The following is a 24,100-nucleotide window of genomic DNA, read 5'->3' as shown; positions in this document are numbered from 1 at the left end:
AAGAATAAGAAGAAGAAGCAAAAAGAAAAGAAAAAGGGAGGCACATAGTTGAAATCCAAGCGGAGAGAACTCGCGCAGTGGAACATATTTGCCCACGAGTGAATCACCTGAAGTGTAAATTTCTGCAATCGCCGTACTATCGACGGTTGCCAGGAATCCATTATGATAGCATAGCTATCTTTATAAACCTTAACCTAAGTTCATGCCGACATATTCGAAAGATAGATATCGGCTGATATCACAATCCTACCTGTAAATGATCCAAGACATTGCTTTATAAAAGCTTTCTTCTAGTCAGCTGCAAAACGAACTCGCCTAGCTGGCTGAGATATCGCTTCTCGCTTGGATATCGCCGCGTTTTCATCCGTCTTCATTCCTTCACTCCCTGGACCGACTTCGTAGGGCCTTTTCTTTTGAAGTACCGGTAATCTCTGCACCGGCAATCTCTTGTCCGGCGTGCGGTTCTCATCTAAAATAATATCCTCATCTGGGTGGCTTGTGACTCCGAAACCTCTACCAAATACGGCTTGTGCAGTATGTAGCGTAGCCATTTGTGAAGTGTAGCTGTCACTGCTTGAGCCCATTGGGCTAACCTTAGTATTCTTGATCCAATTGAAGATCGGCCGCACATCTAGAATGGATTTGACGTGGCGATGCTCTGCCTGAGTCATTTGTCCTTTGCGTTCGAGGATAACTTCATCCAAGCTATTCTTCAGCACAAGCGTTTCAACCCACACTGGTTTCTTCTGACTGATTCGTCGGGCACGACCTATTGCCTGTGCTTCGACCTGAGGATTCAACACGGGATTGATGAAGTAGATTCGAGATGCCTCTCGCATGTCGAGACCAAACGCTGCTTGGGAGATGTCCATAAGGAGGACTCTATGTCTGATTAGGCGGCAAATCTTGCAAATTGGGCATTGAGAGTCACTCACCTGAATTTTTCATTGTGATTGAAGGTGTTGACATATTGTGCTCTCCTTTCCGCCTTCAAAGATTTGGCGTAAATTAAATGTTGAATTTGAAGCTGGTGAGAGTTAGTACGTTTACAGACTCGAGTCCTTGATCAAGTACGAACCACGTCAAGCATGCTGGCTAGATACCATGCTACGTTTTCATTTTCGTAGAAAACGATTATTTTCTCCTCCTCTTGATATTTGACTAAATTGTCAATCAAGTAAGAGAGCTTTGCGGATACGGTCGCCGTAATTTTTGTCTGTTCAAGAGGTCCAACAAAACTTTCGGCAGCGAGGGTCCTCGGTTCAATGCCATTAACACCGTGAGAGCGTGCCTTTTTTGGGCTATCATCGCCCAGTTTAGTATTACCGGCGAGTGTCTCGGAGGATTTATCTTTTGACTTGGAATCTTTCTCGGGTGCTGCCGCGTTTAGTAGTTTGATTCGTTCGAGTGCACCTTCTGAAATGAGTTCGCCATTCAAAAGGGAGTTTAGCTTCTCTTCGCTTCCAGCCACATTGTAAATTAGTTTCTGAAGGGATAGCAGCATGCTCGTGGAGGTACATATGCCGTTCTCCGCAGATGCATCATCAAGGGACCAGGATTCACCAGCATTACCAGGAAAGCCCGTCACCGACACGGCCATTTCGTGGAATTGGTTTGTTAGATTTCTTAGCTTATTTGACATTGCCAAGTTGCCGAACTGGATGGCCTCCTGGAGTAATGATTCATCTTCGGAACTGATGGGAACTTTCCGCTCCACTAAGAATTTCTCAGCGGTTTCCACAGACTTGGCGATTTCATCAACGGTAAAGAAAGATCCTCCAAAAAAGCTGGCCTGTTTTAAATTCTGTACAATTTGTAGCAGAGCCTTTCTTTGCTTTTGATGGAAGAAATAATCCATGTCTTCGCGCTGCGACTGGACAGAGTTGAATACTATCATCATAGAAAACAAGTTGAGAGACAGCTGGTCCTGATACGAACCGTCAAGGACGATAATTTTCTCGTTCACAGACGGAAGAAGGGCGCCAATCTCCGATATACGATGGCGGATAATGAGGGAGTTGAGAGTAGATTCCAAACAATTCCATCGACCCTGACTTTTGGAGCTATGCTTTGGGAGCATTAGATAGGTGGTCCAGTCAGCCAACGTATCGCCACTTTCAATCACGGTGTTTGCCCAAGGCCGAGCTTTTAAATACAGAGCGGCAATAGATCCAATTCTCTCGAGGTCGCTTTTTTCATCGGTCGAAGACTTGTTGGTTTGATTCGTTTTATTATCCGGGGTCGGAGATTGAGTACTCGGAGTATGGGGGTGTGTTGCAGCAGCTTGGGGCTTTTCCACCCCGTACAAGCCGTGAGAGGGAGTTCCGGTGACAATCCAGCGGGAGGAGAAATGCATTGAATCCAAACCAATCAAAAGATTGCTTCGGTTGCTCATTTTCGAGTTACCAAGTTTGTGCCCTTCATCTACGATGCATCGTTTGAAATGGATGGAGGCGAAGACGGAGCCTTCGACACCAGCAAATTGTTTGTGAATCATCTCAAATCTTGTTTGAGAAAAAAGGAGGACGTCATACGTCAGTATATCTTCAAGCGATGGAGTTTCATCATTCTTTCCAAGAATCAACACTTTGAGCCCTTCGGTGTGTTTGTTGATCTCCTGTTTCCATTGTGCGACCAAGTTGTTAGGAACGATAACTACAGATGCCGAACTCAGATAGATCTTCTTGGGCGGCACATGACATGGACTTCTGTTGCTTCGTCCACCACGACGAGGTTCTGGGGCGGGGAGAAAATAATAACCGCGGTTTCTCGAAAGGGCGTCGTTACAGTGGCTAAATTCATATCCATGCTGTTCTTTCCACGCCTCGAAATGAGATTTCCAGGGAACGGCATGGCGTGTGGCGCAAGAAGCTGCCATATCGGCGAGGGATGCAATTCTTCGTCTGACGGGTGGTTCACCAGCTTTGTAAAAGTCAGGCGGGCTTGTCGGCAAATGCTTTGTCGCAAGCATCAGCGCAAGGCAGATGGCTGTCTTGCCTGCCCCCATTTGTTCTGCTAAAATCCCCCCAGAAACTCCGTCGTAATATCGTGGCTCCAAAAGGACAACACCGGTTACGGGATCCATATACCAATGAGAGCCATTTGTGTCTCTGAGATGCAGCAGTCGAGGGTCAAGAATCTGACCGGGCTGTGTCTCCTTCTGTAGCATCAAAGCCGCGGATCTTCTTTGGTGCGAATACAACTTAGTTTTGAGTCCTGGTACCTGACTTTCCATGAGATTGTACATTGCATCTTGTGTGTACGGCTCATCGACGGCATTCAAGTCTGGGCAAGGCGAGGGAATGGTATTGAAGAGTTCCAGGAGCGAGACATCCTTCTCATTGTCGATGGAGCTGGGATCTTCAAGCACTGGGCGACCTGGGTGATCCGGTTCTTTGATAGCTTTCCAAGCGCATGGTGAATAATCGAGAGAGCGGAGTACAAACAACCTTGCTTTTTCCAAGCTTGAATCGGAGCGATCAACCGACCGACGCAGAACATCATCTGGAAGCAAGTATATCCTGACGATTCCTAGCTGTTGGCCTAGGGTGCTGACGCAAAATTCGAGCTTGCACCAACGAGCCTGAAACAACTTGCCCAATGGCGAAAGTTTTGAAGACTGGAGGAGCGACTCTTGCAGATTGGGATTGATGTATGGCGTATCGGATGGGATGGCATGCCCGCCATTGTTCAAAGTGTCATGGTGCCGCATGAAGCTTCTCCATGTTCGGTTTTCTGTGGATAGCCAATCTTCTTCACTGATATGGCAATCCTGTTGTGAAATTCCAACACATCCGGCAGGAATATAAGGAACTCGTTGAGAATGCATGGTGATGTCAGTATTAATCGTCATATCAAGTAGAAACCGAAGCCATATGACGGTCCTAAGAGTCTAACGTTGTAAAATCCTCCCCTGAAGTCTCAATCATCACATTTCGAAAGGGTCGTCTGGTGCTGAGTGAAAATGTTGGGAGATAAACAGGAAGGAAAGGAGGAGGTTCGGGGTTAAGGTTATTAATCCTTCCTCAGGTGCTGCCTGCTTACAGTGTCAATATGAGATTGCACTGTCAGAAAAGTGCACACCTGCGTGAGTATATACAGTGCGCGATATATAGTAGCTTGAGTAGCCACTTACTCTTCACGGCCTTCAGATCCGGCTCACTAATGCCAAATGAAATTAAAGTATGAACACCAATTAATATATCATAAATTCTGAACGCAATTTTTATAAATTGCTCATCTATTTCCAACGTTCTAGTAAACCGACATGCCATTGCTGAAATAGCCGCTCAGAGCTGGGCAATAAGCTGTTACTTTCCTGGAGCATTTGACGAGCTGCGCTGATAGCAGCCGCTGGGAAGCTGATTTCTTGGACGCCTGAAGTCATAGAATCGACAAGCTTATTTCCTTCCTCTATATCAATATCTTGATAGAGAACCTTTATCGCTGTCCGCCTTCCTTCGCGCATCGTGGAGGAATACACGACATTGGCATTAAGCACCCAGAGGTGGAGAGACTGAGATAATTCCGATTGCGGCCCTTCTGGGGTAGCATCAAGCGTATGTGAAGCCACGACGGATTTGGATGAGCCCGATCGTGATATGGTTGCTATTAGAGTGGCTGCAAGGCACTCTGAGCTGTTTGGAGCTTGGCTGGCTGAGCCAGTTTCGCAAGTTACTTGCCACTTGAACAGGGTAATAGATACTGCCAGGGCATTATAGATTCCTATTTCTGCACGGCAAGTCTTGCAGGAGATACGTAAAGGCCTCACTGGATCGGTATCATCAATAGCTTCTTTGCTGGCGTCGAAGGAGGCGTCCGAATCAGGGCGAGAAAACTGCTGCTAGTAAGCTGAACCGTCCTACGTCCTGGGAAGCCAATGCAACACAATCACGTCTACGAAGTTTATAGATTTATCTCCATTAATCTCCCGAATCCCACATCTCTGGAAACTGGATGAAAAGTAAGAGACTGCTTTAACAACTCGGACGCTTAACCCGTTCTCGCTAGAGAAGGGTACGGACGTCAAAATTGCCCAGAATCATCTGGGAAAAGCAATGCATTCTTCTTGGGGAATTGTATCGGTGGCCGGGTCACTGAGAGGTGTTTATACACTCGACTAGGCCACCTTCTATTTCCCCACTTCTTAAGAGCAGAGAGCTTTGCGGGGAGCTGGTGAAAACTTACTGACAGTCCATCACAGTCCGACTCGGAGAACATGAAGGAAGTGAGGTCCACAAACCCGACTTCAGGTTGGGCGGTAATTGCACTATTAGCTCCGTATCCGCGCTTGGACAGATTCTCGCCATCATGATGCTCATGGTCATGAGGCTTATGGCAGTGCCAAAACTCCATCATTTCTGCCCAGTTCTCGCTGGGTAAATCTTTCCATGACTTTATACGGTCTCGTTGGACAATATTGTAATTGCAGTGTCGGCAGCAAATAGAGGAGCCGACTTTGAGATCCGTAGAGCTCCAAGGCACTGACTGGTTCTCGGCAGAGAACCTTGTCAGTTGAGTCTCAGTGGCCGGCACCGGTAGCCTCCAGGTCAAGTCCTGTGAGGAATTCTCTGGGATAGGGATCGTAGATCGCACTAGGACAGTTGCTGGAAGGTCTAGTGATCTTACTTCGCCCTGATGCTGAATCTGAATGCGACGGCCGCCATCGAGAATCTCGGCCTTGGTCGTCGCATCCGATGGCGACGACAGCGTGGCTCTAACTGACACTTGTCTGATATTCGAGAGCAGCTCGGCATATATGGAGCCAACAGCGGTATCTGATTGCGCCATGGCTAGCTCAGCATCTTCCTGCGAGCTGGAGTTCTTGCTTGAATTGTAGGTTGATAGAACGACTGGCCGTGGTTCAAGGTTGAGGCTTGACGCTGCTGAAGCTGAGGCTAAGCATTTTCACGTCTGTGGCTTAACAGACGCGACGCGTGACCTGTTGCGTCACTGACCAACGGCTCAGCAGCTGCAGAAGTACAAGCTCCACCATGATGCCATCCCCACAAATCTTAGCTGCGCGGAACGATTCCACGGGATCCATGTACTTTGTTGTATTCTTCGCCCCAACACAACAATTGATGAGTTCATCACTTTGCCAAAGAGCTCGGTGAACTGGTTCTTCTCCCTTTTCTCTAAGCACGGCCGAACAATGTCAGGTATTCTCTCGTATATCCCAGGCGCGAGCCTGCTCGTGGGCCGACCTAAGAAGGCCATTGATTTGCCATCCGTGGAAATCCATCACATTGAAACACATGCCGATAGGCGGGCTCGCTGTCTTAAGCACTTACTGAAGGCGAATCATGCGAACTACGCCATACTTTGGAACGATCTCCGGTTTGACAATCACAATGTTCACATCCTCAGCTCAGCATATCTTCTTGGAGCAAATGAAAAGCAGCTGCATGACATTTACAATGACGAGATCAAAGACCTGGTGCCTTGGGAGCCGTCGCCTTCCGAGCTGATTGACGAGGACTGGAGGGACTTTCTGGGGGATAAAGAGTATCAAAGGGCCTTTGTGGATTACTATGAAGATAAGCTCGCCATGGAGTTTGCCTACGACTGGAAACAGGAATTGCAACATTTTCTGTTTAGTGGCGAAGAGCCGTTGTTCCATGGCTTGATAGGCGGCCGTAGGAATTTCTTTAAGCACTTTACTCGTTCTACTGTCCACATGCTAATACTTGATAGTTGGCCATCCGCTCATTCACCTGGGCTATGCATATGAGGTGGATAGCAGAGAGGTCGCCATGGAGGCGCTTGCTCTCACCTCCGTCCAGTACAACTTTTTCCACAAGTATCTCGACAATGGCTCATATACGAAGCCATCCCCGCTGAAGTCGCGGGCCCCATTGGATCTCCTGGTCCAGATGTCTAAGGATAGTAGATTTGACAAAGTACCGGAAGATCTTCCGCTTAATGACTTGGAAGCACTTCTCGACAAGAATGAGTCGCTCCTCCTGGAGTACTGGAACGGATGGGATCTTGACGAGGACCCCAAGAAACAATTTGAGCTGTCCCAAGAGGCAGCTGTCGCGTTGCTCGTGGCTACTGTCCAGCCAGGAACCCACGCATATGACTTCTACTTCGTTCACTTGCTAACCACTAGCCACGCTGTCCGGATTCTTCTCCCGTTTCTGCCACCCAAACACCACGTTACGCTGGTTAGAGAATGGTGGTTATTCGTGTTGGCCGTTTTCATCATCAAGGACCGGCCATTGCCAGATCCTGATAGTGTTGAGAGTGATTTGAAAGGAAAGAATTGGAAATATGTGGAAGACAAAGCATTGAATTCGCCATGGTCGAAGGATGCACACTTTGTCAAAGGTATGACTACGATCCCTGATGCTAGAGAGAGCTGTAATTGAATACTAACATGATGCTTACAGCGATACGAGCTATAAGAGAGGCTGCTCGCACATGGGGTGATGTTCACGAGCGCTATCTTCGAGCTGCAGTGACTTTTGTGGACAACTTCTACGGTTGGGTTCACTAAAATGGGCTTGGGACGATGGCTGGTTGGGTGATTGGATATGATCTAAATTGGAAAATGAGGCACGGCGTAATAAGCGAGCCGTGATATAATGCAAATGGGCTAAGGCATGAAATTTTGGATAATGGGGAAAAATTGACTCTCTTCTTTTTCATATTCACATATAATCCATGCTCTGGTGATGTGTAGCATTGATGCCTGTGTCGAGCTCCTTCAGCTTGAGCTATCACGGTAGCGACTGCCTAATGCCAAACAGTGCTAATTTATCAGCGCTAATCTCTTGCACTGTACGTGGACAACTTGTTTAGCTAGGCATCCCAAGATTGTTTCTCTTCCCTTCAGATATCAGGCCCATGCTGCACTCTTAATACCTTATCAGCCCCTCCTATCGCTGCTGCTGGGTTGATTTCTTACTTGTATCCTGCCTCACACTCCCGACTTGCATGGAATCTTCACAGCCCGGATGATTCAGTCGCGTTAATGGCACCGCCTGCGAAGCGTCGCCGGCGGAATACCGTTGAGGCGTCCCAGGATGAAGACGAGCAGCCAAAGGCCAACACCTTGACTAATTTCCTTCTATCTTCGCCAAACTCACCGGCAAAGCTACGAGCGCCCACTTCGTCTCCAAGTCCCGTGAAGAAAAGGACGGCCAATGGCCAATCCTCTAGCAATGGCAGCCCTCTTCGGCCGTCGCGATCGCTAAAGAATGGCACGAGTTTCAGCAGCCCTAAGAAGACCAGGGCTGCAAGCAAGGTTGACGACAAGGCAAAGACGGCAGACTTGAAGACGCTCTTCTCCAAGCAGGCACAGAAAGTGGCAAGGCCAGGCTTGGGAACCGACAGAACGACGGAACCGATAGACGATCTCATTACCGATCCTATTTCCGACGACGACGAAATATCAGAGCTCAAAGCTAGTTCTTCCAGTGTCGTTGGGCAGCATGTGAGGAAACGATTGAAAGGCGCTAGCGGCGCTGCCCATTCCGTGCCCAGTAGCTCACTGAGCATGAGCCAAAGATTCCTAAAGCCTAGTCGACCTGCGTCTGCGGATACACTGAACGATGATTTACGGCCTTGGTCGGAACGATTCGGCCCGCGGAATCTAGATGAGCTTGCTGTACACAAGAAAAAGGTGTCTGACGTTAGGAAGTGGATTGAAGATGTCATGGGAGGACGGATGAGACAGCGATTGCTGATATTGAAAGGCGCTGCCGGCACTGGGAAGACCACGACAGTTCGCCTCTTGGCAAACGACATGGGATCTGAGATTTTGGAGTGGAAGAATCCTGCCGGAAACTCAACAACTGGGTTTGTGTCGGCATCCGCGCAGTTTGAGGATTTCCTCGGGCGAGGAGGCAAGTTTGGGGCTTTAGACTTGGAAGAACCCGAGCCGTCGTCCACGCCGGCAAGCTCAAACAATGCCTCACAACCCCCCAATAACAACGGGAAGAAGATGATTCTTATTGAAGAATTTCCAAACACATTTTCTCGGAGCTCGACTGCGCTTTCTTCCTTTCGGCGCAGCATCCTTCAGTATCTGGCAACACAAACGCCGTCCCTACATGCCTTTGGACAGCAGAGACGAGTGGAGCCAATTACGCCTGTTATTATCATCATTTCAGAGACTCTGCTGACGACCACGTCCGCTTCAGCGGATAGCTTGACTGCCCATCGCCTGCTCGGACCGGAGATTCTGCGCCACCCTGGGGTTGGCCTGATCGAGTTCAACGCGATAGCTCCTTCGTTACTAGCAAAGGCCCTAGAACTTGTTGTACAGAAAGAGTCACGAAAGTCGGGACGCAGACGAACTCCAGGACCACTTGTTCTTAAGCGGCTCGGTGAAATTGGAGACATTCGTAGCGCTATATCATCGCTCGAGTTTCTCTGCTTGAAAGGAGACCAAGATGCTGACTGGGGATCTAAAGTGACGTTTACAAAACAGAAGAAAGGAGCAAAGGATGGCATTGCCCTCACACGTGGTGAAGAGGAGAGTCTCGAACAGATATCTCAGCGAGAAGCTAGCTTGGGCATCTTCCATGCTGTCGGCAAGGTGGTCTACAATAAGCGGGATGATATGCCATCCAACGACCCTGCAGAAAAGCTGCCGAGCTATCTTTCGCAGTATTCGCGTCCAAAGGCATCACTGGTGTCTGTCGATTCACTAATCGATGAGACGGGCACCGATACACATACATTCATCTCGGCTCTTCACGAGAACTACGTACTATCCTGCGAAGGCACAGATCCGATGGATCTTTCGACTCCCATGGACTACGTCAACGAATGTATCGAGTATCTTTCGTTGGCCGACTTACTCAGCCCTTCCCGAGATGTCTTTTTCGGCGGACGTGGCGGGTTCAGTGGAAACTTTGGAGATTCAGCAAGCCATGTTCTTCGCCAAGATGAGATAACGTTTCAGGTTGCAGTGCGCGGCATGCTATTCTCCCTACCCAATCCCGTTAAAAGAAAGACGTGGACTATGCAAAAGGGTAGTGATGCGTTCAAGATGTTTTATCCCACCAGTCTCAAGCTTTGGCGAACAAAAGAGGAGATTGAAGGCCTCATCGATGTTTGGTCTGGGAAAGTCTTGAGAGGCGAGGCTAATCTTCCGTCGAGGAATATCATGGACGGAGCGAGCATATTTCGCCGTACCCAGACCTCGGGAACCTCGAACCAGAAGCAAGCGGGCACAGCACCCGTGTCTAAAGATGCCAACCAAGAGGAAGAAGAGCGCGACAGCTCTCCGATACCTACGCTGGGTAGCACGGCTCGTCGTGAATTACTTCTTGACCGGCTCCCGTACATGGCGCAGATTGCCCGTGGCCGCAAGACGGGGGGACGGCAGCGAGACCTCGAAAAGATTGTTTCGTTCTCTGGCGTGAACGTAGCACCGGACGATGAGTCGGATGCTAATGAAGAGGTCGCTATGGGGGAGACGTGGGCGACAGACAAGCCATCTGAAGAGGCTACTCCGCGGAAGAAGAGGATGGGCATAAAAACTGGCACAGTCACAGGCCTGCTGAAGCAGAAACTGGTTCTGAGTGATGATGATATTGAAGATTAAAGATGAAACGGCGGGAAGGCGTTTTGATGATTGCTGAGATGAACAATGGAAACAATACATATGAGTGGACGGACAATGGGTCATGGGATTTGCGTTCTTTTTAAATCTGCTTTCAACAAATCGGAGCATGTGTGTACAATAAGCGATGTGCATATGGAAGACGTGGGATTGTGGGCTGCCGAGTAGATGAGGCGTATAATAAATGGCGACCTGTGAAGGAAGCATCTCGAGATTATATACAAAGGGCGTCACGTCAGAGATTGAAATGTTAGCTATGCAGCTAGCACATTTATAACAAACATCTTGCTCTTTTACACAGTGTAGTCTAAATGCTTGCCTGCGAGAAAAAGGTTAAGAAGATAAAAAAAGAAGAGGTAGCAAAAACCAAAAAGAAAAGGAGAGATTTAAAACTCCTTGCAGATGTTTTATCGTTGTATCGTATCATTGCCACATTAAAATCATCCCAAACGCCTTTGAATGTCTCCTCCGTGAACGCCGGTGCCATTTTTGCATCGCTCCCATCGATATCTCTCTTGGATAGATCCTAGGCCACAAGATTCGCTGCGACAAAGGACTATATATCGAGATTTGAAAAGTTAGCATAAATACAGTGGATAGTTCAAGACGAAAAAAAGAACGTAAACGCGGGGGATGGGGGGAGACGTTACGGGAAACTCCTTTTGCAGAGAATTGATGACATTTTCCACCTCTTCGGCCAGACTCTCGACGTTGGCGTCCCACCTGCGCATCTCCTTGTTTGCGATAACCTCGGCACGGCCGCTGCCCTTCTCGCCAGAAGCCTCGCCGCCCTCGAACCGGACTATGCCCTCGAGCTGGTCCATGCGGCCGACTAGTCGGCCCTGCTCAATCATGCGTGCGGTCGTCTCCTCGGCCTTGTCGGCGTCCAGGCCAAGCAGTGCTCCCAGGGCACCGAACTGGATGTTGTTGTACAGCCTCGACACGCCCAGCAAGTTGTGCTCCACGACGGCCTTTGCAAGAACAGTCGATCCGTCGGCGGTGGTGGCCAACTGGTGCGGCTGCAGGCCCTCTGCAAACTTGTCCACCTCTGCGGGCGACAGCAGGCGGTCCAAAAACATCTTCTCCAGGATACCAAACTCGGCGAGCTGCGCCGACCTCTCGTCCTTGTACAGCCTGCCCAGGATGCGGCTCCTCATGGGTCCGGCGGGAGCCAGGATAGCGCACTTGACTGCCATGCTCAGCGTGTGAAGGCGCTCCTCCTCGGCGACGGTGGGGAAGAAGCTGATCTCGTGGTACCGTTGGGCAGCGAAGAGGAAGTCCCGCTTCGCGTCCTGGATGCGGGCCTGCGAGAGGCGGAAGTGCAGGTTGAGGTCCGGGTCCGAGACCGTGTGCATGATGTTCTTGAGCTTGTTGATGTACATGTCGGCGGCGGTGTCATCGCCAACCTCGAGGTAGTTCCGAACGATGCGAACCCACACGCGCGCCTTGTCCGCGTCTGAGACTTTCCTCTGGGAGCTATCCAGCGGAATCTCGGCGAGGGCCTTTGCAGCATCGAGGAAGTCTTCGTTGTTCTCGTGAGCCGTGGCCACGAGCTCGTAAATGGTGGCAGCTGCATCGAAGAAGGATGATGGCTGGGCGGCCAGTCTGTTCAGCGTGCGATTGCCGACCTCGATCCACAGGCTCTCCTTTTCGATACTCTTGAGGGTGGCGATGAAGGTAGTTAGGAAGGACCGCGAGGCCACGAGGCCGAGACTCTGGCCGAAGAAGGAGTCGAAGATGGCATCGAGATCGGCTGCCGTGGTTGGCGAGGCGAGAGTCTGGATGTCGGAGAGGATGGTTTCGTAGATGGCGCCTTTCTCGCCAGACTCTGCTTCTGCGGCGGAAAGGGCAGCGGCGAGCTTCGGATTGGGAGCCATGGCGGGATGGAGATTGTGGATGAAGATGTGTGAAGATGGGAGTTGAAAGAGAAGTCGATGCGTGTGTTGCCTAAAGATGAATTGGAGCTGGTTTTGGCGGGGCAGCGCCGAGCTATAGCGGGGTAGCTCCCGGAAGACCGCTAAAACACCAAAATAGAAGATGCAGCAGTTGATTGCATTACACTGCAGTGCCAAGCGGAGGTCAGAAAAGGCGACACCGCAAAACGAAATACATGCATACCTACATTCAGCGATATAAGCACTCACTTAGCTTACCAAGTAGTTTTTTTTATGAGGGAACGTCTAGGTAACTATTCAGCCAGCACCCGAATTTGGCCATATTTTTATAGTAGCAGTTACTATAAAAAATAAATATAACGGCAAATGCTACAAGAATATAAACATAGTAGCAGTTATAATAAAAATATAGATATAGTAGCAATGATATAGATACAGCAGTAGTTACTAGAAATATATAGATATAGTGGCAATTAATAAAGAAATATAAATATAATAGTAGATACTTTAAGAACAGATGCATAATTCAACGCGTGGGTGTTGGTAATCTTCTCGGTTGCGGTTTTTCTGTCCTCCGCTTGAGTGCTCCAGTTGCCAACCGATCAACTTGAACTATTGAATCTATGCCAGCTTGCAGAACGAAAAGAAGAAAGGAACTTTTCACAAATGGTTGATTGGGATTCATTCAATTGTATATATAATGCAAAGAACCCCGAGAACAAGTCCAAGACCAACACCTGTCCAATGCTCTCTCTCTCCGCGTCCCATCTCATGCAATGTATTTGTTGCCGCTTAACACTCTCGAGACATCCAAATAGCAAAAACGCCCTCCAATAAAACACTATGAAACAAATGGCAGTACACATCAACGCCGACAGTATACCTGTTAAATCCAAGAAAAAGAGCTCGCTCTAAACAAGACCACTTTCACATGCTCTATTTGTTATGCCACACCAAAGTCCTCAGCGAATCCCAGCTGTCGCAGTCCTTGTAGATATAAGTCATGCTGCTCCTCAGACTCGACTGCAGATCCTCTGGGTGGTGCTTGAACAGCAGCATGACCATGCCCCACGACAGCGACGCAAACGCGGGCCAGGCGTAGTGGGTGATTTGCGAGTGCAGCGGCTCGCTCGACACGACGGGCAGGCCGTGGCCGGGCTTGACGGCGATGCGCGCCAGGGCCAGGGCGACGCGGGCGAAGATGTAGATGACAATCTGCTGGTTGACAGACGAGATCTTGCCGTAGCGCTTGGAGCGCTGGCCGAAGACGATGTAGCCGCCGAGGAGACCGGCGAAGAAGGAGTCGAAGGGGCCTGTTCGCAGCAATGTGTGAGTAGGGGGATTGGTAAAATTCGATACTCATACGGAGAGAGTGATAGGAAGAGGACGTGTGGGAGAGAAAGATATCATACCCTCCTTGCCAGGTGTAGCGCCATAGCGTTTCAGCGCCAACATTGTAATCTTGTATATAGAAGCAAACTTGGCCAGGTTCGTGGCATGCTTCTTCGTCGCCCGAAAGACCAGTGACGCCTTTTCTCGGAACCTAGCATCCAAACTCAAGTCAATACCTGATATCCATGTATGCGTGTGTCTGTATAGATTCGCCCCATCGCCATCGCATCGCCATCAGGGTCGGGATCGTCAACAAGGGAATACGTACGTTCCGGACCGGAAGAGGAAGATCATCCTGTCGCATCACACACATTAGCACAACCCCATCCCGAATCCATTCCGTGCACCATTCGCAACTTACACCAGCGCGTGCGGAAAGCGCACTTTTGTCCCGTAGACTGCGCCGTTGCGCGCCGTCTTGAGGAGCGACAAGACGTCATGGTATGTCGGGTCTACTACGATGCCCTCCAAAAACGCCTATTGCAAAAGAGTGAGCCAGCGGTCTTGACATTTTGTTTCTCCATTTGCTTTCGTCTCAATCGGAGGGGAAAATCCCCAAGGGGAGTGAACCGCATCGCCCATCCATACCTTCCACTCTTCCAACATCCACGAGGCAGCCATGGTGCCTCGGCTATCGACGCCCGTGTCAATGTACCAAACACGGACGCTAGAAAGGGAGCGCGAGAATCCTCAACAAGCCTCGCACAAAAGAGGACGAAGAAGGACCTAAAATAGTATAAAGAGAAAGAAGAAGATTGGAGAATTTTGCTGCGAATAGTTGTGCAAAGTAAGATCGAGAGTTCGGGAGGAGAGAGAGTTTGAACGTTTCGTATGTAGAAAGGAAAAAGGGTTTCGGTTTAGCTCAGATCGGTCGGCTGCTGATGACTTGAGCCTCGGTCGGGATTTGGCGCGATAAGATAAATATGGGGAACCCGATTATGAACCCCGGACGGAGCCAGCAAGCGTCAAATACGTCACTTTTTGGGGGGAGGGTGGAGCGGAAGAGAGTCCCCTGGAGCTGCCCGCTAGAGACTGCTGAAAGATGGAAAATCTCCGCCTGTAGCTCAGCTCTTGGTTAGACTCAGATGCCAGATTACTTTGAGGGATTGATGTTTGGACGGGACGCCACCTCCAGGTCTTTACCCCACGCTTTTGCCTTTTCACATGTGATTCCTTCTCCTCGTGCTAGGCACTTCTGCATATCATCCAACCACGTGTACCTATGTATGGTATCACTTGTACGTAAAGCTAACAGACATTATACATTAAATCATGTACATCAGAAAATGAATTAAGTCCAGAGTACTCCTTTCCAACGGCTCATCGTAGAACCAGCAACCTAGCCAGCTATATGCAAGTCAAGCACTTCTAAGCTCTAAACATAGTACCGACTACCAAATCAGCCATCATACAACATCCAACTTCAACACCACCTCTCCCACGGCTCCCGCCACTTCACCCCCAAAATCTCAAATATCCTCTTCTCATCCCTACTCTCCACCAGCTCCCCCGCCGTAATCTTGGCCCGATTCGGCCCCCTCAGCACATCCCTATACAGTCCCCGCTGGTTCAGCCGCATGCCCTTCTTAGAGGCCAAAAGCCGCATGCTGCGGTTGAAGATGTCGTTGCCGGTAAAGTAAATCAACGCCGCGCCCAGCTCTACCTCGGGGACCAGCAGGAAATCGATCCTTCGCCAGATCGGCCGGTATTCGCCGTTCGTGTCGTTGAGGCCCTTGATCTTGGGTAGTACGCAGCAGCCGTGCCATTTGCTGCCGTCGCCGCCTGATCGAGATGATGCTAAACGAGCGACTAGGAACTTGTCTCTCTCCAGCTGGTCCAACAGGCTGTTTAGAAAGGGTTTGAGATCCGCCACAGACTCGGTCCCTGGCTTCGTCACAATAAAGTCGATGTCGTGTGAGCTCTCCGCGCCTCGGCGGTAGCTGCCCCCAATAATGAGCTGCGCCGCCGAATCGATCCGAGCTGCCGCCTTCTTGACAACTTCACCCAGCGCAGTCACCTCCTTGCGCGGTATCCTAGTGTTCAAATCATCGTAATGCTCCATGCCAATCAGCTGACTAGGCGTCAACTTCACATTCTGCTTTACATCCTCGAGCGTTCTCCAGCCCTGCGCAATCCACTGCTCTGCTATCTTGTTACCCACGCCGTAAATCTTTAAAAATGTTTGCAAGGCGTGGTCTGTAGGATCCTCTTCTGCACACTCAAGCCTCTTCAGCTTATCTGTTGTAACAATCTCCTCAATCTTTTGCGCCAGTCGGCGACCGATGGTCGGGAGTCGATATGCCTCTTCTTCGGTGGTAATCTTGACGCTCTGCTGTTTCAAGATGCTGATGGCCTTTCGGTACGCAATTGTCCGCCAATGATCGTTGACCCTTTCGTAGTAGCTGTTCATCCTTTGTAATATCTCAATAGTGCGTGCGTTTGGATTGTTTTGGTTAGCATCTTTCCTCCCGGCTCTATTGCAAGCGAATCGGTCTTCGAATGCTATTGCTTTGCTGGTTGGTCGAGTCCTCCTGGACGATCTCCTCGTCCGCTGTGATTCGGTCTCCGATTCAGAACGATGATCGCGATCCAATGGAACTTTCGCTTCGCTACTCGGAGACTGAACATCCTCCTCCTCGTCAATATCTAGCGGTAAATCTCTAAACTCTTGCAGCATTAAGATGTAGTCTGACAACTCGTCTTGCAATAATGGCGTATTGTCTTTGCCACCATCCTTCATCAAACTAGGGTTCTCTATCCCCGTATCACTGTTCGATATGTCGTTCTTGGGCTCGCCACCATCTTCCAAATCAAGCACAACAGGTTGAGAGTCTACAGCCACCGTTCCCGCCTTTCTCCTTGTTACACGACTGCCTAGTGACGATTCCTCGCTCTGAGAAGGCGTTCCTTTCGGTGGAACATAATCCCACTTCGCTTTGTTATGATGCTGCGGTTTCAGCGGCAGCGAGCCTACTGTCGATTTTGACTTTGGTTTCTCCTGGGCTCCGGAATCAGCAGTAGGAACAGGAACCTCGGGCTCCTTTTCCTGTTCATCCACCTCTGGCTGGCCATTTACAAGATACCTGCGCTGGCTAGCATCCACAATGGCACGAAACTGTATGCAATCAAGAGGGTAGTCCTCCGTAACCACCTTGGGCGGCGCTCGACCCCCAAATCCATCCTTTGGCCACATCTTCTCAACATCCTTGTACTCAAGCTTCTTCTCCACCACGACATGGGTAGCCGTCATCAGGTCTCTCGTCCATGTCGCCCCAAACTCCTTTGCTCTGTTAATCCGCAACCGCCTCGCCGGCGCAATGTCATTGTCCGGGATGTAAAAGAACGACAAGCCCTTGAATATCTGCTCAGCCTCAGGGCGCACATTCGGTCCGGAAATACGCCCTCTCTTATTACCACGTGCTGCTTTTGTTGCCATCCCAGCTTTGGCATTAACAGATGGCGATGACGACTCCTCAGAGGCACTGTCCAACGATCTCTTCAACGACGCCGACGTTCGAGGCAGCTCGGGACCATCTTCAATCATAATCACCTCTTTGCCTCTCTTTTCTAAGTCCACAGAAGGCGTCTCTTGAACAACATCCGTCACGCCATCCAGCAGCGCGCCAAGTCGCCCCTTTGGCCTCGGCTTCCCCGGTCCAGTCCCCTTGATGACTTTTCCAGACTCAGGTCGAGGCGCTGCGATAACTTTTCGGGGCGTAAGATGCTGCAGCCGCCTTGATTTCACAGGCAGAGATTTGTCTTGTTGCTTTTGAGGTTGTTGATTCTGCTGTGCTCTTTGTCCATGTCCTTGTGTTTGGCCTTGTTGATCAGGGGCATGTAAGCTGGGCGCAGGCTGAAAGAAGCCCCTGTGAAGCTCTCTCTGTCTCTCCTCGCGCGCATCAAAAGCGTCGTCATCGCGCATCCCATCATTTATGAAGGAAAAGCTTGAGAGTTGATTGAAATAAGCCGTCTTGGATTCCATGTCGTCCATTTTGGAAGCGAATTAAGAGGTAGATAGCCTTGCACTTGTGCTTGTGCTGATGCGTTTACACGCCAACAAGGAGCGTGAAGGGGGATGGGTGTCTGTGAGGTCGCATGTGCCTTGGACCATGAGTTCTGCAGAGGATAGCGGTTATTATTAGAGAACTGGATTAAAGCATCGAGGTTAAAAGGTTTGGCAGCGATTTCTTGGCTGTTGCTTGCACAGTTGATCCGTTCACATGGTGTTGACGTTTCAGTAAGGTTGATCGTGCACGGAATCAATTTGGAAGCTGAGCCTTTTTGTAGAGCTGCTGACTGTGTCACTTACAGCGGATTACCTACCTAGGCAACAGCGCCTAAAACATGACCTGGAGCCTATTAGCGCCTCAGCCATCCATCTGTAGCAACACATGTGCTTTGTTAGATCTCTTCAATTTAAAGTGTCATGGAATCAATCCATGATGTTCACTGTTATTCGCTATCATACTCGCTGCCTAGCCAATACAAATAAAGACATCATCACCTCTCGCTAGTAAACCCTAACAAATACCAATCCAGCTCAAAAAATTCCCCAAAATAGCATCTCCAGCCATCTACTACACCCGGCTCATCACCTATAATCGTAAACCCTGAGCACGGAGAACATCCACCACAGCCAGAGCATCACCCACAATCTTTCTATAATCATGGACCGAGACCTCAGTCGAGTCAACTCCGCAATCTGCGCCAAGTACTGCTTGTAGTTATATCTCTTGAGATACAAATAAACGAGCTACACACACATGGAGTCAGTCAGCCTTGTCTCAAACAAAGAAAATCAACCTTTGCTTCGTACCGTGTCTGCCAGGTCCGCGAAAGGCGTCAGAAGCAACATCAAGACCAAGACCTGGTGCATCCTCGTCGTGCCTTCAAACCAAAATTTGAGAACGTCCAGTGGCTCCCCCGCATAGACAAACGCTGCCGCTTCCACTGTAAAAGACAACGCCCCGATGGATGCAGTTGAAACCAGCACGTTGTGAACCATCAGCTCCGGCACCGCCTTCGAAAAGAGCATCATATCGTGCCTCAGCTGCTGTTATCCCAAACTTGTTCAGAATCAACAGCATCAAAGGAGGGAAAAAGAAAAACTCACGTAGCGCCAAATCGGATCAACCGTCCCAAGATAAAAATACGCCCCCAGCACCCTCACAATCTTCCCCCTGACCCCCTCTTCCTTGACACCGCTCGCCCATAACGCTGCATCGCCCACAATCAAACACATGAGTCCCGTCCCAACTTCAAAGAACAAATCCCTCTTCCACAAGGTCACGCTGCCAACCGTCTGAGGAATCCGTCTCTAACCCTTCGCCTGGGGTTGCCGTTTTTGCTTGCGCTTGCTCGGCAGCTTGTAAGGAGAGGGCCGCGTCCTTAATTCGATGATGAAGAGGCATAGCCAGACAAAGTAGCAAAAGATTGCGCACTCCAAGACGCCTTGTACTTCGCCGTTGGTATCGAAATGCTCTTTGAGCGAAGGGCGGAGCGGTTGCGCTAGGAGAGAGATGAAGGAGAGTGCCCAAAAGACAAGGTGAGCTTGTGCTGATAACATGATTGAAACCCTTTTTCAAGGGGATGATGGCCGATAGAATATTCAGAAAAAGATAGACTGTAGTTTGAATAAGCGATAGTTTGGATAGTAAGCGATAGTTTGGATAGTAAGTGATAGTTTGGATAATAAGCGATAGTAGTTGAATGAAGTGACGAAAAGAAGAGGATAGAAAAGAGAGAGAGAGAGAGTTCACCAGGTTGAATGCCACAAGTAAGTCACCCTGTGATGGCAGGAGACAACATGAATCTTGAGATTCTGTAGCATCACTCGCACTTTCATTTTGAATAATCACATTGCAATCTGCTATTACTGCAAAACTAACTTCTATATACAAGTACACAATTCAATCCGTCGCCCCTCCCTCCTGCATGCCTGCCAAAGCAGTAGTAAAACAAATATTAGGAAGAAGCATTTCTAGATAGTATGCAAGATAAGATCCCCTCCATGCAGTTTCTCCAACGGCGTATGTTGTAATGCAAGACTGTTTCAAGCTTTTTTGAGCTGTAGTGTGCCCAAAATCCAGAGTGGTTGCGTTGTATATAAAACATGTGTAAAGCTGGTTTCTTTTTTGGGGCTGTTCCCAAGTGTCCCACGCAAGTCAAGAAAAAAATACTCCAAACTCCTATATAGCTTCTTGAAGCGCCAGTAATTTTGAATGAGTCTTGTTCAAAAGATAAGAAAAGAAAGAAAACCCAAGTTCACACAACCGCCGACTCTATAGACGTCAGAATAATGCCGTCATCATGCAGATGCAAAGCAAAGCAAAGCAAACTCCAGTCGCTGAATGCTGTTTGACTTATTCCATATATTCCACCTCTTGAATTAGTATTATGGCAATAACGCCGGGCGACTTTAGCATAGGTCGTTTGTCAAATCACGCCTCTCAGCTTCGAGCAGAAAAGAATCCGCCAAAGCCAGCCTTGGACTGCTCCTTCTTCAGCAGCTGTTCAAGTCGCCTAGTCTCCCGAACTGCGGCCTCGCGGTCCTCCTGGAGGTTGAGGACTTCTACTTGAGCCATGTTCATCTTAGCCACGACCTCTTGCATCTCGTCCTCGGCTTCGGCAAGGGCCTTTTCAAGCTCAAGGACACGCGCCCGAAGCGTCTTCATATCGGCCTCTTCCTCGAGGCTCTTGGCAGGAATGGGCTTGGTGCTCAGCAGCGGCTTAGGGCCGGACTTGTGCGCAGAGGGATCAGAGGGGTCGGCCTGAAGGCGACGTAGCTGCTCATTGTGCGCCTCACGCAGTCTGGTAATCTCCTCTTCGTGGCGGACTACACGGTCCTCTGATGCAGTCTGGGCGGCGACGACCTGGTCCTCCAGAACACGAAGACGCTCCTGGAGCTCCGAAATGCGCTGCGAGTTGGTCTTGCGATCAGCCTCTCCCCTGGCGACGGCAGCTTCCAGACGCTCCCGAAGCTCGGAGTTGGTGTCTAGCTGCTGTCGAACCTGAGCTGTGAGCTGCTCGATGAGCTCGGCGGACTCTTTGAGCTGCTCTGCCAGAGTGTTGTCGGCTGCAACCGATTCGGCATCACTTGCCGCGAGGATATTGATCTGAATCTTTTGCTGGTCAATCTCCCTCCTGGCTGCGTCACGCTCCAAAACTGCGGCGGAGAGTGAGCGCTCCAGGCGTTCCATGGCCTCCTTAGTCTCCTCGTCAGAGTTAGAGTCCGCTTCCAGCTGGCGGATGCGCTCCAAAGACTCGGCGTATGAAGCCTGTAGCTCTGTGTACGCATTTCGGAGAGACTCGGAGGTAACGGGCTCACGTGCAGAGTCGCTAGAGCTGCTCTGGCGAGCAAGAGAGGGCGGAATCAGAATATCGTTCTCCTCGAGGAGACCACGGAGAGACTGAATCTCTTCCTCAGCTCGGTCAAGATCAATCTTCAGGCCGCCAAGGCCCTTTTCAACCTGCCATTTTTGCTCGAGAGCGTCTTCGGCGCGTCGTCGAAGGAGATTGATTTCCGTCCGCAGCTTGGACATATCCTTTTCGAAGCCAGCTTTTCTTGGCGAGACATTCGTGAGTCGCTGGCGCTCATTCTCCAGCATTCGAATCTTCTTCTGGTACTCTCGGTTTTGGAACTCGTGTCGTTCCAAGAGACTCTTAAGAGCGCCGTGAAGAGCATCACGCTGCTCTTCCACGTCTTTCAATCGCTCGAGCAAAGTATCTCTAGACTCTCCCTGCGTAGCAGCCTTGAAGCTATCGGATCTCTTGAGACCACCAACTCCGGGAGGTGCCCGGTTTCGAGGGTTTGCAACCGAGTTTGAGCGCCCAAGGCCCACTGAGTTCGACCTAGACAAGCCCCCGAGGCCAGAAAGGCCTGACAAGCCTATCACTGACATTCGCTTGGTGGGTAAGTCTTCCAAGCCGCCAGCCATGGAATTGCGCAGTGAGCTGTTCTCACGCTTCAGGGTGTGAAGCTCCTGCTGCATCCTGGAGGACTCATAAGTCAAATTAGCGTACTCGGCAGCCTCTGTCTCCAAGCCTTCGACTCGCGCCTTCAGCTCCGGAACGACCTCATCACGGAGATTATCTCGCTCATCGGAGGCTTCCTGCAGCTGACCCTTGAGGGCAGATAGAATGTCTTCAAAATTGGCCTTGGATTGGCGCTCTTCTGACAGCTTCCGCCTCAGTTCCTCGCACGTGTTCTCCAGTTCCTTGATGCGCTCGCTGGCGTCGATGTTGTTGATCTCGACCACATCCACTTCAGAAGCTCTCTCCTGAAGCTGCCTAATCTTCTGGTCGAGATCCTTCCGCTTTTCCCTCTCTTCTTGTAGTTTGGATGTCAGTTCAAGGCGAAGGGAGGCTTTCTCCTGCTCCGACCTCCTTTGAACCTTTTCGATTTCTTCTCGGCCCAATTCGAACTCGCCGAGCTTGGCTGTGCTATGACCAGAGTCGGAAAAGTAGTCGCTTGTTCTCTTGCTGCCGGCCGGCTGGGGGCCGCTGTTGATTTGCTCCTGGAGCCTGTCAGCCAGGTCTTCCAGGTCGATCTCGCGGCGGATAGATGCAGCCAGCTCGGAGCTGATGGCTTTCAGCTCTTCCTCCATCTCGTCGACCAAGGCTGTATTTTGGGAAATGTGTGGTGAGTGCGTGGAGAAGAACGATTCACGTTGTTGGGCGAGAGTTGATGTTGCATTGGGCTTTGTGTGCCTGGATGATAAGCTGTTCGTTGAACGTCGGTTGTCATTGGCCGAGCCTTTAGCGGTCGGTGACAAAGGAGACGGGGAGGGGAGGGACGAGAAATCCGTGACCGAAGGTGAAGGATTTCCCCAACCAAAAATAGACGCCAGTGGAGAGGTTGCGCCTGGTGAGCGCGGTAACGGTTTGTTCAGCTTGGGCGACCCGTCTATTGCAGCTGACTGTGGCGAGTCGTCTATGTATGTATCCGGCCCTTCACCTGTCCTTGCGGAGGGGTCGACTTTTTCTAGCCGTAGATGCGGAGGTGCGTGCTTGATTGGTGCTAACATGGGGGGAGAGGAAGGAGGATTTGAGTTGTCGTCGTAAATGGACTCGACGTCGGAGGTGGCGTCCGTGATGTGGTTGTGGTTGTGAGCTTTGACAGAAGCACCGTCGGGAGTGCCGTCGGGAGTCAGATCTGGGAGCAAATCGTCGTACACTGACAGGACATCAGAGAGCTCCGAGTCAGCTGTTTCAGCGAATGAAGGCCCACCGTGGGTGGAATTGTTTCCGGAGGCAGTGACTGTTTCGTCGTCGCTTGGCGCCGGCGCTGTTCTGGATTGGGAGTCTCTGAAGGGGATTGGAGTTAGATTCTGCACTCTTTACTTGGACAATGGCACGATGTGTCTGCTTCTATTCTAGACAGGGGTGTGTGTAATAGAAAACAAGAGAGAGAAAGAGGAGAAGAGGGAGGTGAGGTGAGGTGTGTGTAGGTGTGTGTCCGTGTATGTGTGTTGTAAGAGAGAGGGAGAGAGGAGAGATACTCACTGTTGAGGAGCTTGCACCGGGGCCTTGACAGAGGCAGGGTACTCGTAGAAGGTGGGACTATCGACGGATGGTGACCGCGCGAATCTGTGACCGGGCTTGGGCAGCTCGATGGTGGTGGTGTTAACCCGAGGCGAGCCCTGGGCAAGATACTGCGTGACAAGCGAGGACGACGCCGCGGTACTGGACACGGGCTTCCGCTTGATGGGACCGGAGAAGCGAAAGGGAAGAGAGGAGGCGACGACCGGAGAGATGACGGTGGGAGCAGATGTATCTACGTAGTCGAGCGTCTGGGAACGGCTGTGACTGGCAGAGATGCTAGTGCGAATGGCAGCCGGAGGAACAGGCGCGGCAATGGTGGTGGTTGCAGTGGTTGCAATGGTTGTTCCGGGGTCGACGTCGGTCTGGAGATGGAGATGATGGTGGTCTTCTTGGTGGTGGCCGTCCTGGTGGTAGCCTTGTTGCTGGTACTCCTGGTGGTACTCCTGGTGGTACTCCTGGTGGTACTCCTGGTGGTACTCGTTTTGGTAGTCCTGGTGGTAGTCGTCCTGGTAGTCCCTGTAGTACTCGTCGTCTTCCTCGTCGTCTGATTCCTCGCGAATGGTGCTATGCCGCAATGGCGATGGATGTGGAGAGGCCCGAGATGAAGCAGATTGTGTATCAGAGTCTGGCAGGATCGACGCCATGGCTCCGGGCCCGCTGGCAGGTTGCGATGCGACGTCCATGATATTGA

The 24,100-nt window shown here is 50.4% G+C and overlaps 8 protein-coding genes across 8 annotated transcripts; 1 reads left to right on the top strand and 7 right to left on the bottom strand.

The window, feature by feature from the left end:
* Nucleotides 1–290: 290 nt before the first annotated feature.
* M431DRAFT_6371 (hypothetical protein) lies at nucleotides 291–3,829 on the bottom strand (the record flags this gene model as incomplete). The annotated part of the gene is made up of 3 exons (XM_024921644.1): nucleotides 291–882; nucleotides 936–1,027; nucleotides 1,079–3,829. 3 exons carry the CDS (start codon nucleotides 3,827–3,829, stop codon nucleotides 291–293), a joined length of 3,435 nt encoding a protein of 1,144 aa, XP_024773811.1.
* A 406-nt stretch (nucleotides 3,830–4,235) lies between these two features.
* M431DRAFT_117894 (hypothetical protein) lies at nucleotides 4,236–5,850 on the bottom strand. Its single transcript, XM_024912016.1, has 2 exons — nucleotides 5,188–5,850; nucleotides 4,236–4,837 (listed from the first exon to the last, which is right to left on the bottom strand). The coding sequence occupies exons 1-2, from the start codon at nucleotides 5,788–5,790 to the stop codon at nucleotides 4,241–4,243; spliced, it is 1,200 nt and encodes a 399-aa protein (XP_024773810.1). The 5' UTR covers nucleotides 5,791–5,850; the 3' UTR covers nucleotides 4,236–4,240.
* A 304-nt stretch (nucleotides 5,851–6,154) lies between these two features.
* On the top strand, nucleotides 6,155–10,561 carry M431DRAFT_482952 (hypothetical protein; the record flags this gene model as incomplete). The annotated part of the gene is made up of 5 exons (XM_024916083.1): nucleotides 6,155–6,638; nucleotides 6,697–7,332; nucleotides 7,395–7,487; nucleotides 7,688–7,785; nucleotides 7,841–10,561. The coding sequence occupies 5 exons, from the start codon at nucleotides 6,155–6,157 to the stop codon at nucleotides 10,559–10,561; spliced, it is 4,032 nt and encodes a 1,343-aa protein (XP_024773809.1).
* A 164-nt stretch (nucleotides 10,562–10,725) lies between these two features.
* On the bottom strand, nucleotides 10,726–12,456 carry M431DRAFT_555555 (hypothetical protein; the record flags this gene model as incomplete). The annotated part of the gene is made up of 2 exons (XM_024921424.1): nucleotides 10,726–11,135; nucleotides 11,230–12,456. The coding sequence occupies 2 exons, from the start codon at nucleotides 12,454–12,456 to the stop codon at nucleotides 11,106–11,108; spliced, it is 1,257 nt and encodes a 418-aa protein (XP_024773808.1). The 3' UTR covers nucleotides 10,726–11,105.
* Nucleotides 12,457–13,143: 687 nt separating this feature from the next.
* On the bottom strand, nucleotides 13,144–14,734 carry M431DRAFT_509136 (hypothetical protein). The gene is made up of 5 exons (XM_024919239.1): nucleotides 14,455–14,734; nucleotides 14,228–14,343; nucleotides 14,135–14,161; nucleotides 13,887–14,017; nucleotides 13,144–13,787 (listed from the first exon to the last, which is right to left on the bottom strand). Exons 1-5 carry the CDS (start codon nucleotides 14,485–14,487, stop codon nucleotides 13,411–13,413), a joined length of 684 nt encoding a protein of 227 aa, XP_024773807.1. The 5' UTR covers nucleotides 14,488–14,734; the 3' UTR covers nucleotides 13,144–13,410.
* Nucleotides 14,735–15,146: 412 nt separating this feature from the next.
* On the bottom strand, nucleotides 15,147–18,070 carry M431DRAFT_509135 (hypothetical protein). The gene has a single exon (XM_024919238.1). The coding sequence runs from the start codon at nucleotides 17,855–17,857 to the stop codon at nucleotides 15,290–15,292; it is 2,568 nt and encodes an 855-aa protein (XP_024773806.1). The 5' UTR covers nucleotides 17,858–18,070; the 3' UTR covers nucleotides 15,147–15,289.
* Nucleotides 18,071–18,457: 387 nt separating this feature from the next.
* M431DRAFT_496082 (hypothetical protein) lies at nucleotides 18,458–19,432 on the bottom strand (the record flags this gene model as incomplete). Its single annotated transcript, XM_024917454.1, has 4 exons — nucleotides 18,458–18,619; nucleotides 18,683–18,919; nucleotides 18,980–19,122; nucleotides 19,189–19,432. 4 exons carry the CDS (start codon nucleotides 19,430–19,432, stop codon nucleotides 18,458–18,460), a joined length of 786 nt encoding a protein of 261 aa, XP_024773805.1.
* An 883-nt stretch (nucleotides 19,433–20,315) lies between these two features.
* On the bottom strand, nucleotides 20,316–24,053 carry M431DRAFT_87116 (hypothetical protein; the record flags this gene model as incomplete). Its single annotated transcript, XM_024923764.1, has 2 exons — nucleotides 20,316–23,157; nucleotides 23,371–24,053. 2 exons carry the CDS (start codon nucleotides 24,051–24,053, stop codon nucleotides 20,316–20,318), a joined length of 3,525 nt encoding a protein of 1,174 aa, XP_024773804.1.
* Between the last annotated feature and the right edge of the window lie 47 nt (nucleotides 24,054–24,100).

The sequence above is a fragment of the Trichoderma harzianum genome, assembly GCF_003025095.1.
Source record: "Trichoderma harzianum CBS 226.95 unplaced genomic scaffold M431scaffold_7, whole genome shotgun sequence".
Taxonomy (NCBI): Eukaryota; Fungi; Ascomycota; class Sordariomycetes; order Hypocreales; family Hypocreaceae; genus Trichoderma; species Trichoderma harzianum.
Note: the sequence above shows the minus strand (reverse complement) of the source record. Positions and strands in the feature narration are given on the sequence as shown.

Excerpts from the sequence above, each read along its gene's own strand:
- M431DRAFT_117894 (XM_024912016.1), bottom strand. The coding sequence starts at position 5,790 with ATGGCGCAATCAGATACCGCTGTTGGCTCCATATATGCCGAGCTGCTC. Across the intron at positions 4,838-5,187 it reads CGGACTGTGATGGACTGTCA|TTTTCTCGCCCTGATTCGGA; the intron begins GTAAGTTTTCAC and ends TACTAGCAGCAG.
- M431DRAFT_509136 (XM_024919239.1), bottom strand. The coding sequence starts at position 14,487 with ATGGCTGCCTCGTGGATGTTGGAAGAGTGGAAG. Across the intron at positions 14,162-14,227 it reads CGCTTTCCGCACGCGCTGGT|GATGATCTTCCTCTTCCGGT; the intron begins GTAAGTTGCGAA and ends GTGATGCGACAG. Across the intron at positions 13,788-13,886 it reads CGCTACACCTGGCAAGGAGG|GCCCCTTCGACTCCTTCTTC; the intron begins GTATGATATCTT and ends TGCTGCGAACAG.
- M431DRAFT_509135 (XM_024919238.1), bottom strand. The coding sequence starts at position 17,857 with ATGGACGACATGGAATCCAAGACGGCTTATTTCAATCAACTCTCAAGC.